The sequence below is a fragment of the Littorina saxatilis genome, linkage group LG12 (genome assembly GCF_037325665.1).
Source record: "Littorina saxatilis isolate snail1 linkage group LG12, US_GU_Lsax_2.0, whole genome shotgun sequence".
In the NCBI taxonomy this organism is placed as follows: Eukaryota; Metazoa; Mollusca; class Gastropoda; order Littorinimorpha; family Littorinidae; genus Littorina; species Littorina saxatilis.
Genome location: NC_090256.1, coordinates 45248792 through 45264529, shown reverse-complemented (window position 1 = coordinate 45264529; position 15738 = coordinate 45248792). Strand labels below are relative to the sequence as shown.

The 15738-nt window shown below is 40.7% G+C and overlaps 1 protein-coding gene across 1 annotated transcript in view; it reads left to right on the top strand.

Moving 5' to 3' along the window:
• The window catches only part of LOC138982046 (autophagy-related protein 9A-like), a 34626-nt gene extending 18977 nt beyond the window's left edge, over positions 1 to 15649 (top strand). The window contains exons 16-22 of the mRNA XM_070355258.1: positions 1200 to 1334; positions 2972 to 3151; positions 3596 to 3694; positions 3979 to 4045; positions 4574 to 4680; positions 5076 to 5303; positions 7335 to 15649. Coding sequence (XP_070211359.1) covers positions 1200 to 1334; positions 2972 to 3151; positions 3596 to 3694; positions 3979 to 4045; positions 4574 to 4680; positions 5076 to 5303; positions 7335 to 7676 — 1158 coding nt within the window. The 3' untranslated portion in view covers positions 7677 to 15649. The remainder of the gene's footprint in view (positions 1 to 1199; positions 1335 to 2971; positions 3152 to 3595; positions 3695 to 3978; positions 4046 to 4573; positions 4681 to 5075; positions 5304 to 7334) is intronic.
• The last annotated feature ends 89 nt before the right edge of the window (positions 15650 to 15738 follow it).

Below are 15738 nucleotides of genomic sequence, written 5' to 3'. Positions count from 1 at the left end.
TATTGAGAATGAGTTCAACTTTTCCGCGTGACATATAGGCCAATCACTAGCGATGGGTGTGTCTGAAACACGTGGACAAGGAGCATGTATGGAAAGCTTGCCACATTGAAAGCAAGAGTATTCACTCTTTCACAACCCCAACAGACTTATTTGTATTAATAAATGAAATGACTTGCTGGTGGAGTTCCTTTTTTACATTTAGTCAAGTTTTGACTAAATGTTTTAACATAGAGGGGGGAATCGAGACGAGGGTCGTGGTGTGTGTGTGTGTGTGTGTGTAGAGCGATTCAGAGTAAACTACTGGACCGATCTTTATGAAATTTTTCATGAGAGTTCCTGGGTATGATATCCCCAGACGTTTTTTTCATTTTTTCGATAAATGTCTTTGATGACGTCATATCCGGCATTTTGTAAAAGTTGAGGCGGCACTGTCACACCCTCATTTTTCAATCAAATTGATTGAAATTTTGGCAAAGCAATCTTTGACGAAGGCCGGACTTTGGTATTGCATTTCAGCTTGAAGGCTTAAAAATTAATTAATGACTTTGGTCATTAAAAATCTGAAAATTGTAATTAAAATTACTTTTTTATAAAATGATCCAAAATTACGTTTATCGTATTCTTCATCATTTTCTGATTCCAAAAACATATAAATATGTTATATTCGGATTAAAAACAAGCTCTGAAAATTAAAAATAGAAAAATTATGATTAAAATTAAATTTCCGAAATCGATTTAAAAACAATTTCATCTTATTCCTTGTCTGTTCCTGATTCCAAAAACATATAGATATGATATGTTTGGATTAAAAACACGTTCAGAGAGTTAAAAAGAATAGAGATATAGAAAAGTGTGCTATCCTCCTCAGCGCAACCGCTACAGCGCTTTTCTGGATTGTTAATTTCACTGCCTTTGCCACGAGCGGTGGACAGACGATGCTACGAGTGTACGGTCTTGCGGAAAAAATGCAATGCGTTCAGTTTCATTCTGTGAGTTCGACTGAGCTTGACTAAATGTTGTATTTTTGCCTTACGCGACTTGTTTTTTTTTAGAATCATTCGAGGTGTAAAAATCATAGAGAAGAAATTGAAAAAGGTAGAGCCACATGGCTTTATTTGGAGCCGTTTGTATCATATTTTTTGTTGATTGATCAGCTATCATTGCTTTACGTAGTTTTATTTTTTTTTATTTTGTTCCAGCATACTGTCCATAGCCCTGAGCTACTGCTGCGCAATGTTGCCATGGCGATACACTACATGCCGGAAAACTGGGCTGGGAACGCTCACACCATTAATGTGCGCAACGCCTTCTCTACACTCTTTCAGTTCAAGATTGTGAGTATGCTGCCCTCTTGTGGCGTCTGTGTTTTCTCCTACGTTTTGTTTCCATTGTTTTCTTGGAGCTCTTGTCTGAGTGGGGTTCCTTATAAATGGAAATAGTTATCCCCACAGGTGATACAAAACTAACATGCGTTTTTATCTAATGGGTTGTCTGTTTTGGAGTTGACTTTGATTTGCTTTTGACAGTTGTTTGAACTGATGCAAGTGACTTTGTAAAGACTACGCATAGGTGTTCTCATAACTCATTTTCTGTCAGAAGTATGTATGTCTCAAAGACTCAAAACTCAAAATGTTACTGTCCTTATAAAAACAGGGAAAATTGCCATGCCGAAGTGTGAGTGGTACACGAATCCTAGTGTGTACAATGTGTAAAGAAATTATGATTGACATTACCTACCAGGTGTACAAACTGTAAACAAAGCATAATTGGTGTTACCTTGCAGGTGCACATACTGTAAACAGGCATGGGAATTGTCCGCCGAATGGCGGATTTCCGCCGAATTTTTTTTTTGTTCCGCCGAAAATGCAAAAGTGTCCGCCGAAAAAATAAAGGGTGGAGGCACACAAAAAAAGCACCGGTTACTTTGGCCTTTGCGCAAAAGTCCGCGAAAACTTTCCGTACTTTGTTTACGCACTGCTACCGCCCGCCTCAGTTATTGAACTTTTATGTTTGAAAGTAAACCAGATTGCACAGATTGTGTTACAAGTTACATTTTCCTGTTTGTCTCAACAGATCAATTTTTTTACAAATTTAAACCATATAATAATACATGTATATTTTTTTTTTCTTCAAAAAAGCAAAAATTGGTACATTTTTGTACTAAAAACTCTGATTCTAAAAACAGAATTTAATGGCAAACTTGGAGCTCAGATGACACCAGATTGCACCATCTGGGTTCTTTGGATAAAAAAAATTTCCGGGGGGGCATGCCCCCGGACCCCCCTAGTAAGGCTAGGCGCTTCGCGCCGTCGACTTAACGCTTCGCGTCTTCAGTTATAAATTTTCCGCCTTTTTTACAATTTTTAATTCCCATGCCTGTGTAAACAAAGCATGATTGATGTTACCTGGCAGGTGTACATAGTGTAAACAAAGCATTATTGATGTTACCTGCCAGGTGTAGACACTGTAAACTAAGCATGATTGATGTTACCTGCCAGGTGTAGACACTGTAAACAAAGCATTATTTGTGTTACCTGCCAGGTGTACACACTGAAAACAAAACGTTATTGATGTTACCTACCAGGTGTAGACACTGTAAACAAAGCATGACTGATGTTATCTGCCAGGTGTACACACTGCAAACAAAGCATTATCGATGTTACCTACCAGGTGTAGACACTGTAAACAAAGCATGACTGATGTTACCTGCCAGGTGTACACACTGTAAACAAAGCATGACTGTTGTAACCTGGCAGGTGTAGACACTGTAAACAAAGCGTTATTGATGTTACCTGGCAGGTGTTCACACTGTAAAGAAAGCATGACTGTTGTTACCTGGCAGGTGTAGACACTGTAAACAAAGCGTTATTGATGTTACCTGGCAGGTGTACACACTGTAAAGAAAGCATGACTGATGTTACCTGGCAGGTGTACACATTGTAAAGAAAGCATGACTGATGTTACCTGGCAGGTGTACATAGTGGAGGAGCTGTTGAGCCCCATCATCACCCCCTTCATCCTACTGCTGTGTGTGCGGCCCCGTGCGGCCAACATCGTCGACTTTCTGCGCCAGTTTACGGTGGAGGTGGTGGGGGTGGGGGACATCTGTTCCTTCGCTCAGATGGACGTCAGGAGACACGGCAACGCCAAGGTACGCTCACATGGTGCACGTTGTCAGGTTCTCTTAGTTTGGGCGGGTTATGGAGCTAGCTGTCATGCAATAGAAAATATTATGAAATAATTCTGTCAGGATTTCCAAGGGTTTTGGAAAAGTTGTGCCCCACTTTAGTGACCCAAAAAATAACGCAAGTCGACCACTTAAATCCAGTAATTGCAGTGAATAGCTAACTCTGATACATGTGTTTGTTATGCAATGTCTGCTAGATAATTATGATGCCTTTTTCTTGTGAAAATCTGCACATCTGAGCCACAATTTACTGGCGATGGCCTGCTCTGATCACTGAGCACATGTGACCTGATTTTCTCTCATTTTTGGAGGTCTTAAAAGGGGGTTCTACTGTAGAAGTTTGTGAAGGTTGTGGTGTTATTCTGTGTGGTGTTGTTGTTGAAGTGACATGTTGGTTTGTGCAAACAGTGGCAGCTGGGAGGGGGCGAGAACGCACCAACACCAGCTCCACCCAAGAGTCAGCAAGCAGAAAACGGCAAGACAGAAATGTCTCTCATGCACTTTCAGGTGAGTAGTGCCATTTTACTGATGGAATACTTGTCAAAGGAAAAACAACAACAATACTGCAGGAATACTTATTCTGACTCTTCTTTATTTATTTATTTATTGTTGGGTTTTTTTTGTGGGGGGGGGGGGGGGGGGGTAATCTGCAAATAAAATAAGCAGCCACAACCTTGCAAAATGTCAATTGTTATGGTTTATTTTTTGGGTTGGGCTTAACAGCGTGAGAAGAACATGACTGTCTTGCGTGAACGAAAGGAAGTAATGTAGGTTTGACTGGATGCTTTCAGATGACCAACCCTGAGTGGAAGCCAGACTCTGATGGTAACACCTTCATCAACACGCTTAGAAGTCAGAGTAAGCTGTTCTCATTTTTGTCTCGCTGCTAAACTCACACTGTACTCTCTTATTTATTGGTATTTACTATTGGTGAGAGAGAGAGACAGAGACAGAGTTTGTGTGTGTGTGGGGGGGGGTGTAACACTCGCAAAAACCTCTGCACGGAGAAGGCCGAGATAACCGGATGCTTCGCATTACGTCAATTTGGCTGGGTCTATATAACATCACATCGCATGCTTTCATGCGAAAGAGTATGAACTGATGGTCAAAATAGGGCTGTGTGAGACTATCCAACCACAACCGCCAAATTCCCCCACGTGTCTTATCATGATAGCAATGTTAATGTATGCTTGTTTGTGTGTGTGTTCAGTTCAGAGGGAACAGTAATGTATGCTTGTTTGTGTGTGTGTTCAGTTCAAAGGGAACAGTAATGTATGCTTGTTTGTGTGTGTGTTCAGTTCAGAGGGAACAGTAACGTATGCTTGTTTGTGTGTGTGTTCAGTTCAGAGGGAACAGTAATATATGCTTGTTTGTGTGTGTGTTCAGTTCAGAGGGACATCTCTCGCAGTATGATGATGACCACGGACGGTCAGCACAGTCTGGTCAGTCCCTCCCTGGCCCTGCCCAGCCTGGTGCCGCCACTGCCTGTGGGGGTGAGTTGATCCTCTCACTTGCTCCTCTGCAGTGCAACCCCACCTTTTAGACACCCAATTTAACACACACACACACTCACGCACACACACACAAATATACAAACATACACACACACACACACACACACACACACACACACACACACACACACACACACACACACACACACACACACACACACACACACACACTCTCCCTCTCTTTGTAAGATCTTGCTTTTTCAGTTCATTACATCTGTAAATCTCCCCCCCCCCCCCCCCCATCGTTTTACTACTTCCTCCTTTTTATGACCTTGATTTTTTCAGATTTTCTGTTTATTAAAACTGTAAATTTACCCCATTTTAAGACTCCCTCCCAGTTTTAACGGCTAATTCATCATTTTTCTGTTGTCCAGCCCTACACTAGCATGATGTCCAGCCTTCAGGGCCCCCTCTTCACCCCTACCTCCGGCCCCATCCCCTCCCTGCGCCTGAGGGGGGCGGTGTCTCAGCTGGAGGGCCCCCCTGTGCGGGCTGTCAGTAGCAGTCTGTTGGGCAGCGTCCAGTCCTCCATGGACAGTGGGGGCATGCTGGGGGACGGGGCGTCCATGCAGACATCATTGTCTCGACACGCCGTGCGACAGGTGGGACACTTGTTGTGTGCTTGTAAAGTGTTTGCACCAGTTTTTACATTTAGTCAAGTTTTGACTAAATGTTTTAACATAGAGGGGGAATCAAGATAAGGGTCGTGGTGTGTGTGTGTGTGTGTGTGTGTGTGTACAGCGATTCAGAGAAAACTGCCGGACCGATTTTCATGAAACTTTACATGAGAGTTCCTGAGTATAATATCCCTACCCCTTTTTTAAAATTTTTTTGATAAATGTCTTTGATGACGTCATATCCGGCTTTTTGTAAAAGTTGAGGCGGCACTGTCACGCTCTCATTTTTCAACCAAATTTGTTCAATTTTTAGTCAAGTAATCTTCGACGAAGCCCGGACTTTGGTATTGCATTTCAGCTTGGAGGCTTAAAATTTAATTTATGAGTTTGCTCATTAAAGTTGTAATTAAAATCGATTTTTTGCAAACAGATTTGAAATTGATTGCGTTGTATTCTTCATCTTCTCCTGAATTCAAAAATATATAGATATGTCATGTTTACTCTAAAAATATGCTCAGAATGAAAGGAAATAGGTTCAGTAAGTACCACGGACATGTGCTTTGCGGAGACGAGCGTGACCCGTCTCGGTCTTCGGTATGGTTAGCCGAGACTATCTGAAAGTAGTCTCGGTGATGATTGGTTTGTGGTGTTGATCTTGACTAAATGTCTTTATATCGCTTCACGCAACTTGTTGTGTTCTCTCTTTGGGCAGGGTACAGAGCTGCCAACTGCTATGCTTTCAGCATAGCACCCTAGGTTTTATGTTGATTATGTTGATACAGTGGTACCTCCCTCTACGGCCCCTCTCTTTTACAGGTCCCTCAATATTACGGCCGACTTTTCTCCTTCTTTGTCTTAGTATTTCTCACCTCCATATTACGTCCACCTCTCTGATACGACAGACGACCATCCATATGTGGACTTACAACGACTTTTCCCAAAATGATCACGGGTTTGGTTTACTCTAACTTATATCTCCAGTCGAGTCAGTACGCGATACGGACACAAACACGTGCTGACAATCATCACTTCGGCACACAAACGGCTGAAGCCATGGTTTTTCATTTCTATTTCAGGTCATTACTTTATTTTGACTAGATAAAGGTCATTTGCCAGATATCTGCTTCATTCAGACTTTGCAAACTTGACTTCACTCAGTTAACATCAGGCTTTTGTGTTCTCTTTTTGGACAGGGTAGATAGACAAAATTATTATTATCTATCATGAGAGCAAAGAGAAAGGTAGCTTAAAAAGAGTGGAATGAAATTGAGAAGAAAAAGACAGGTGTTGGGATTGCATTTTCATGTGTCTACCGTCTCTCTGTTTTGAATGGGAGTAAGTTGTTAGGTTGCTGTGTCAATTTTGTTTCAGGTGTAAGGTGTAGTCTGTCTGTGTCTGTGTTTATGTGCATGCATTTGTGCATGTGTGTGTGTGCACATATATCTATGCCTGCAAGCATGTAGGTGTGTGTATCTGTGTGAATTATAGCGCTCTTCTAGAATTCCTATCTGGGACTATCTAGAGAGAGGGATGGACTTACTATGTGGAAGCAGAATACACGTCCTTCATGAAGTTGAATACATGGCCTTTAAGATGCTGAATACATGGCCTTTATGCAGCTGAATAAATGGGCTTTATGCAGATGAATACATGGCCATTATGAAGCTGAATACATGGCCTTTATGAAGCTGAATACTTGGCCTTTATGAAGCTGAATACAGGGCCTTTATGAAGCTGAATACATGGCCTTTATGAAGCTGAATACATGGCCTTTATGAAGCTGAATACATGGCCTTTATGAAGCTGAATACATGGCCTTTATGAAGCTGAATACATGGCCTTTATGAAGCTGAATACATGGCCTTTATGAAGCTGAATACATGGCCATTATGAAGCTGAATACATGGCCTTTATGAAGCTGAATACATAACCTTTATGAAGCTGAATACATGGCCTTTATGAAGCTGAATACATAACCTTTATGAAGCTGAATACATGGCCTTCGTTTTATGGCAGGTGGATGAATGCACACGCGAGCTGATGTCCAACGAGATGAACATCAACGCCCTCTACATGCACGAGCTGCGCTGGCGACGGGGCAACAGCGCCTACCTCTCCACCGATGACTATGCTCGTGCCGTCTGGCAGTCCCCAGAGGGCAGTACCGCAGGGAGCACCTTAGGGAGTGCTTATGGAATTACCACCGCTCACTCCACATCCACCTTGCCAGCACTGGGTCAAGGTCACGAGGTCATGCCGGAAATCCAGGAGGAGGGGTCTGCGGATGACGAGCGAGAGGTGGATACATCCATGATGTCACCTCCGTCTCTACACCACACTGACTCTGCCCCCTTATGATGGAGGCTTCAACACTCAGTTAGGACTCTTGCCCAAGCAATGCTTCCTCGTTTGTTTTGTGTGCGTGTGCTTGTGCCTGACTTTTTAAAACAATTTTTAACCATGATCAGTTTGTACTGCTTGTGAAATCTGTCCGAGAATAATTTTTGGTCTGGAGCGTTGATATGCACTTAAAAAAAAAATTTGTTTTTACAAGTCAGGTCTTTGCTTGACAGTTCTGCATCTTAAGAGTGGGCATGCATTGTGTTTTTGTTTGTGGTAAGAGGTAGATACTAGTTCTTTCAGTTTGAATGCAAAATGCGTGTTCAGTTAACTAGAATGATGATGATTTAAACAAACAAAATTTGACTTGTGAGATCTCAGATACAGATTTTAAATACAAATAGTGTTCAATGCAGGCAAAGAGGAGAAGTGAAAGAAGCCTGCTACACAGTAGGAACAGAGGCATGGACCATTAAAAAAAGCCGCTGATCGCTTCACTGATGCTGGGTGGTTTCTGTGAAGTGTGATGATGATGATGATGATTTAGAACATTGGATTTGATCTGCAATACCAATTTGCGATGATAACCGACCCACTGTTTGTTTCATCCTCTCTCATCCCCATATCCCCAGTTACTTCCTCCTACCACTGCCAATGTAGAATTTTTGTTTGTCATTATGCAACTGCTGGTAAAGGTTATCTGCTGAATTCATCATTTTGCTGTACATCGCTTTTTTCACCCGCACACCCACTATCACAGGCCAGATACAGTAAAAGATTGGATAGAAAAGTCCTGATGTATATTGTAAACTTGTAGCCTGTCATTATCATATCACTGTGGGATTACGAATTCTGTTGTTGTTGTTTGTTTTGTTCTTTTGCAGTCTTTGTCAGTGTTAAATGTCTTTGCTAGATTTTAATATTAACTCTTTCACTGAAAATAGATTTGAGCCTTATATCATCCCGCATAATGTATAGTGTTTTTTCTGTCCACTTTTTGAGGAAAATTTACATTTTTATCACAAATTTTTATGGCATACAGTCACGCGTACAAAAGGTGTCACATCTTCTATTCGTTAGCTGCAAATCTCAATAAAGTCACTTTAAACACAAAAAAATTCTGACATTGTAGTAGTTCTTGCAGAAACAGATGGGCCATTAATGTACATGTATTTTAGAAGTCTTTATTTTAGGACTGTTTCAGCAAAAATTCAAATCCAAATTGATACATTTTGGCGTTAACAATCTTCTCGACTTTTATTTGTGTTTACGTATTGTGCTTGAAGCAAGGTTGATACTCAGACAGACAAGCATGAACACACTCACTCACACACTCACTCACTTCTGGTTTGTTCATCAAGGTCAGTCTCACAAGTGCATCTCAGTTGTTTACCGATCACTTTGCATGTCAAAGTGTTATGCATGGTTTCTCTGTATGGTGATGTACAGACTTCTTGTTTGTGTAAATAGCTAGTACGTGAGTGCATCTTATCCCGTGCACTTGATCCTACAATTTGAGTCTAAATGTTGACTTGGTTTTTATGTTGTTTATGGTCTAACTGTGCCATGTATACAAAGAGAGGAAGAAAAGAGAGAGAGAGAGAGAGAAAAAAAAACAACATTGTATTGATTTGGGCCTAACTGTGAAACAGAAAGAAAGGAGAGAGAGAGAGAGAAAACCAGCATTGTTTATGGCTGAAAGCATAACCAGTACATCATCAGTATGTATGCAAGATCTTGTACAGTGGAACCCCCCCCCCCCTCCTTTTTAAGACCTCCAATAATGTGAGAAAAGCAGGTCTTCAAAAGAGGGATTCTTAAAATGGAGGTAATTTACATATAAAAGTAAAGATCTTAAAAAGGGGGAAGTCTTAAATTGGAGGGTCTGAAAAGTGGGCTTCAACTGTATCCGTATGATATTAAGGAGTAAAGTGCAACATGTTGCATGGTGATACACTGGAACTCTTTCAAGACATTAATTTTTCCGATCCTCTGTAAATTTACCTCCATTTTAAAACATCTTCCTCTTTATGACCTGATTTTTGACTCACATGCGAAGCAAAAGTGAGTCTATGTACTCACCCGAGTCGTCCGTCCGTCCGTCCGTCCGTCCGGCCGGACGTCCGGCCGTCCGGAAAACTTTAACGTTGGATATTTCTTGGACACTATTCAGTCTATCAGTACCAAATTTGGCAAGATGGTGTATGATGACAAGGCCCCAAAAAACATACATAGCATCTTGACCTTGCTTCAAGGTCAAGGTCGCAGGGGCCATAAATGTTGTCTAAAAAAGCTATTTTTTTTTACATTTTCCCCATTTTCTCTGAAGTTTTTGAGATTGAATACCTCACCTATATATGATATATAGGGCAAAGTAAGCCCCATCTTTTGATACCAGTTTGGTTTACCTTGCTTCAAGGTCAAGGTCACAGGAGCTCTTCAAAGTTGGATTGTATACATATTTTGAAGTGACCTTGACCCTGAACTATGGAAGATAACTGTTTCAAACTTAAAAATTATGTGGGGCACATGTTATGCTTTCATCATGAGACACATTTGGTCACATATGATCAAGGTCAAGGTCACTTTGACCCTTATGAAATGTGACCAAAATAAGGTAGTGAACCACTAAAAGTGACCATATCTCATGGTAGAAAGAGCCAATAAGCACCATTGTACTTCCTATGTCTTGAATTAACAGCTTTGTGTTGCATGACCTTGGATGACCTTGACCTTGGGTCAAGGTCACATGTATTTTGGTAGGAAAAATGTGTAAAGCAGTTCTTAGTGTATGATGTCATTGCTAGGTTTAGTTATTTGACCTTGACCCTGAAGGTCAAGGTCATGTAAAGGTCAAGGTCAAGCATGTGAGTCGTATGGGCTTTGCCCTTCTTGTTCTCAGATTTTTTGAGGTTGTAAAAAGGGGGTTCCACTGTACTATATATACTCCACATTGTACATAAAGCAAGCATATCTGCGGTGCTCTCTACTTTTGGCATTGTTATCTGGTCATAACTGTACAGCGCTAGCTTCAGACCTGAGCATGCTCTCAACATGTACATTCTTTCTGCTAGCGTGTAAATATATTGTCTGGCTATTTGCCTCTCTGCCATATATATCTCTGTGAATATTTTGTAAAACTTCTGTGTATGATGAATCCAGGAAATGTACAAAATGGTGTACATAGCACAAGCATAAAGCATTTCTGTGAGCAAACAGTTGTGTTTTTATCTCGGCTTGCTGGCTGTGTTGTGCCACGTTAAAGTGTTAGTTTTATAATAATCATGTTGTCTGATTTCTATGTGTGGTACTGTGCTGTGTTTTTGTGCACAACGTTTATTTATGCATGCTTTGGAGAGACCTCCCTGTGTGAGTGATGGCTACAACAGATCTGTCCTGGCTTTTACTTGGGATAAGAACAGCGTTCCGCATGGACACATACCATACTACTACAACCTGGCTGGGTTCTGCGCAGAATGGGAATGTTTCGCTGAGTTTATTCCCTAACTGACACCTGTGTTAATCTTCACAATCATTTTTATTTCATTTCATTTTGGTCATTATCCCCTTGCTGGGAAATTCGGGTCGCTTCCTCCCAGTGGAAAGCTAGCAGCAACGAGAGTCGCGCTACCTAGGTGTGTGCGTGTATAGGTGTAATCAGCTACCTGCACTTATGGCAGAATGACCGAGGTCATTTACGTGCCACTGTTGTGACATAGGAGTGAGACATGGATACCGTTTCTGAGTCTGCACATATAGTTGACCCGTGTGCGTCAGCTGGCCTGGATTCGAACCCGTGACCCAAGGATTACAAGTCAAACCAGACCAGCAAGCACCATTGTCGCTGTGCACAGGAAGCAGCCAGGCTGATGAGTTTGCTGTGTACCCAAGCAGAAGGATGTTATTATTCCCGGCAAAAGCCTGGACATGTGTGTGGTGGTTCATTGAATGGATTGCACGTGAAGGCAGATGTCTGTAAAATGTGTGTCTTGAAAATCAGCCTGAGTTTTACAAACACATAGTGGAACCCCCTTTTCAAGACCTCCACAAATCATGGAAAATCAGGTCTTAACATTTAACTTAGTTAAAAAAGAAGAACATATTGAAATGGAGGTAAATTTACAGACGTTATGATCAGCAAATCTGAGAAAAATAGTTCTTAAAACAGGGGGATGTCTTCAATTGAGGGGTTTATTAAACGGGAAAAAGGAGGGTGTCTTAAATTAGGGGGGGGGGGTCATCGAAATGGGGTTCCACTGTAGAGAGAAGACAAAAGTAAATGTTCTAGCCGGTGTTGGTGCGTTTGCAGAGTGTGGACTTGTCAAGCTGTGATAACAGTAATTAGCAATACAGTGGACACCGCTTAATAAAACCGCGGTTAATAGAGCCAGCCGCTTATAAAAGCCGATTTCAGACAGTCCGGATTATTCACTATATCTTATGTATTAGAAAAAGCCGGTTAATAAAACCAACCCGCCGCTTATCAAAGCCAGTTTTCTCAGAGAAATCATGTAGTTTGTGACTAAAACTCACATTATTTTGTTCTGATGTGGAAGACGACCAACAAACAAACACTCATAAAATCGTTCTTCTCTGCCGAGTAATGATTCGTGACGGTGACAGTGAAATTATTGATGTACCGAAGTGATCAAAGTACACGTACATGTACATAATTAAAACAAAAGTTCCACATCCTTCGTGAAGTTTTGTTTAGATTCAAACAAGTGTAAATGACGAAAGAAAGTGACTGAGTGACGTAAACAAAAGAGAAGAGTTTTTTCTTTCTTTCAAAAATGACGTATTCCTGGACCGCCGGTTAATAAATCCGCCGCTTATTAAAGCCATTTTTCGTCGGTCCAGAAGTGGCTTTATTAAGCGGCGACCACTGTGTATATATTCATTTGGCCAGTTGCAGCTTTCTGTTTTCACATGGTGTGTTTTGACTTGTGTTTGTAAAGTGTATTGTGCTTGTTTGTGTCATTTCTTGTTCATCAATACCAGATTAAAAAAAATAAGAGTGTATGCTGAAGCAGTTTTATAGGTTTAGATTCCCATTTCATCTTTGAATGAGTGGTGGTGTGATTTGTTTGTTTGTGTTGTTTTGTGTGTGTGTCTCTGTCTTATTACTGACCCTTAGTGTTATGATGTTGCTTGTATCTGTCTGTCTGTATGTCTCTTTTTCTTCTATTGCTTATCCTTTGGCTTTTGTACCAGTTGTTCTTAAAGGAACTACATGTATACTACAGTATCTAAAATGTTCTTCCGGTGTATTCTTATTGGTAAGTAATGCCATTGTGCTTCTACCATACTCTTATCATAGCGGAATTGTTGGGCCAAAGTAAAGTGGTCAACAGTAGGCTTCTGTGTTTTTGATGTTTGTGTGTGTGTTTTTGTTTTGTTACACTTTGGTGTAATCATGTAGTTACCCCACATTTCTTGTTGATTGGCTGTGTCCGAATCCTTGTGCTGACTTTGGTTCTGTTGTTGTTGTTGATATCCTTTTCTTTACCATGTCAGATTAGGAAAATTACAGCGCCAGTGTGAAAATGGCAAGTACATGTATACAGAAGTCGTGCAGTGTGTATAGTGTTTGTTTTTTGTGTACTGAATTGAGCTTAGAAGTGATGTTGTTCTCAGGCCACAAGCAATATATCTTACACCTGATCTCTGGTTTTAGTGATTATTTTCATTTCAGTTATTGCTTCATAACTATGTGTTTCGTGTACATGCACATAGATTGTTCATGAAGAAACTGACATATTTCTGTTCCTAATCGTCTCTCTATTCCTTTTCCAGTCAACCTTGCTTTTAGCTAAGTTCCTGCTTCTTTGTGTATACTGAGTTGAGTTTTTAAAGTCTGCATTTACCTCTTGCGAGAAACATTGCTGACTTATTTTTTTTTATGGAAAAAGTACTGTTATTCTGGAATTGCAGCATGGATACTACAGCTTTGGTCGACACCAGTTCAGTGCAGTGAAATGCTCTAACACAGGACTTCGGTGAAATTTGCTGTAAGAGATTAGTCAAAGCTGGTATGGAAGTTAGATACAGTGGAACCCCCCTTTTAAGACCTTGAAAAATCTGATAAAATCGGTCTTAAAAGAGGAGGAAGTCTGAAAATTGGGGTTATAAATAGAAAATCAGAAAAATCAAGGTCTTAAAAGGGAGGGAGTCTTAAATTGGGAGGTCTTAAGAGAGAAGTTCCACTGTAATGGTAGAGTCTGGCTGAGCAAGTGCTGCTCTGCATCCTGATTAATGGAGAAGTCAGACCTGGGAACCCATACGAGTTTGCCGTATTTTGTACGAATGATTGTCTAGAAAACGTACGGTCAGTGGAAAAAAATACAACGAGAAAAAATTCCTAGACTAACTTTTCTTCACAAGCGCATCCCGAAGCTGATCCAGTATTTTGACACATGATTTCAGTTTTGTCAGGAAACATTGAAAGAAGCCTGTGCTTTAAATGTATTGGTAAACTTAATTAATGCTGCGAAGCATGTTTGAATTATGGGGGCGGGGATATAGCTCAGTCGGTAGCGCGCTGGATTTTTATCCAGTTGGCCGCTGTCAGCGTGAGTTCGTCCCCTCGTTTGGCGAGAGATTTATTTCTCAGAGTCAACTTTGTGTGCAGACTCTCCTCGGTGTCCGAACACTCCCGTGTGTACACGCAAGCACAAGACCAAGTGCGCACAAAAAAGATCCTGTAATCCATGTCAGAGTTTGGTGGGTTATAGAAACACGAAAATACCCAGCATGCTTTCCGAGAAAGCGGCGTATGGCTGCCTAAATGGCGGGGTAAAAACGGTCATACAGGTAAAATTCCACTCGTGCTAAAAACACGTAGTGTACATGGGAGTTTCAGCCCACGAACGCAGAAGAAGAAGAAGAAGAATCATGGACGTTCAAATGCTGTGTGGAGTATGCTCATTTTTCAGAAAATACACCAAGTTTGTTTGAGAATACTCCAAGTGCAAAACAGGGGTTCCCAGGTCTGAGAAGTGGTACAGTCTTCAGTGTCATGGAATTTGTTGTTTTGGTTAAATTAATATATGTATTTTATTTCATTGTTTTGTTTTGTCTTTTTGTTGAGCTTGGTCCTGTATGTTTGTCTGCAACGTTGTACCGATGTACAAATCATTATGTTTTGTAAATACGTAATATTTGCTAATACACAATGTATATAATCTGGTACATTGATTTGACATTTTTCTATATATATGCGAGTGTTTTTCTTTTAAAATGCACTGCTTAGAGCACTGTGAATTCATTAAGCATTTTATACTGCACTTGAATTTGTGTGTTATATCTTTGCAGCAGAATTAGGAGATTTGTAGACATGGAATGTAACGTGCCATCTTTTTCTCTTGTGCATGCATGGTTGTGTTTATGATTATGAGTTTTGGTCCTATGTTTCCTTTTCTTTGTGTGTTTTTATGTATTTATTGTTATCTTCTTTTATAAGGGGAGGTCTAATTTTAAAACTGGTATTAATTGTGACCCTCCACCACGGAATGAGTTGCATCTCACCTTTGCATGATTTTTATATTTTTACATGTTCCTAAAGAGTTTTTTATGCTCTATCCAGTGGTGAAAACCGTTTTAGAAAAGAGCGAAAACTGTTTGAGTTATAAGCCTGGGACTAAGGTGACCCTCACACTGTTACCAGACACTCCCCGGACTTACATTAAGCCTAGCGCAGAACCGCGCGAGGTGACATGTGACTCATTTCGTGGTGGAGGGTCACAATTGGTTGACAAGCCTTTAAGGAAATCTGTGTGTGTTTTTCCTCACTTTAGTGGGTAGAAGGGGCATGCATGGTTTTTTTGTTTTTTTGTTTTTTTGAACTTGAAAATACTGTATGTAGATGTACATGTATTTATTATTTTTAAGCAATGTACCTCAGTAACAGTTGTGTTTGTTGTACGTCTGAACGACAGAGTGTGTGATCCATCGAAGACACTAAACATCAAATATAAAAAAAGCCAAAGATTCTTGTGTGCTTTGTGTGTGTGTGTGTGTGTGTGTGTGTGTGTGTGTGTGTGTGTTGCTGTTGTTGCATTATGTCTATCAGGATTATACA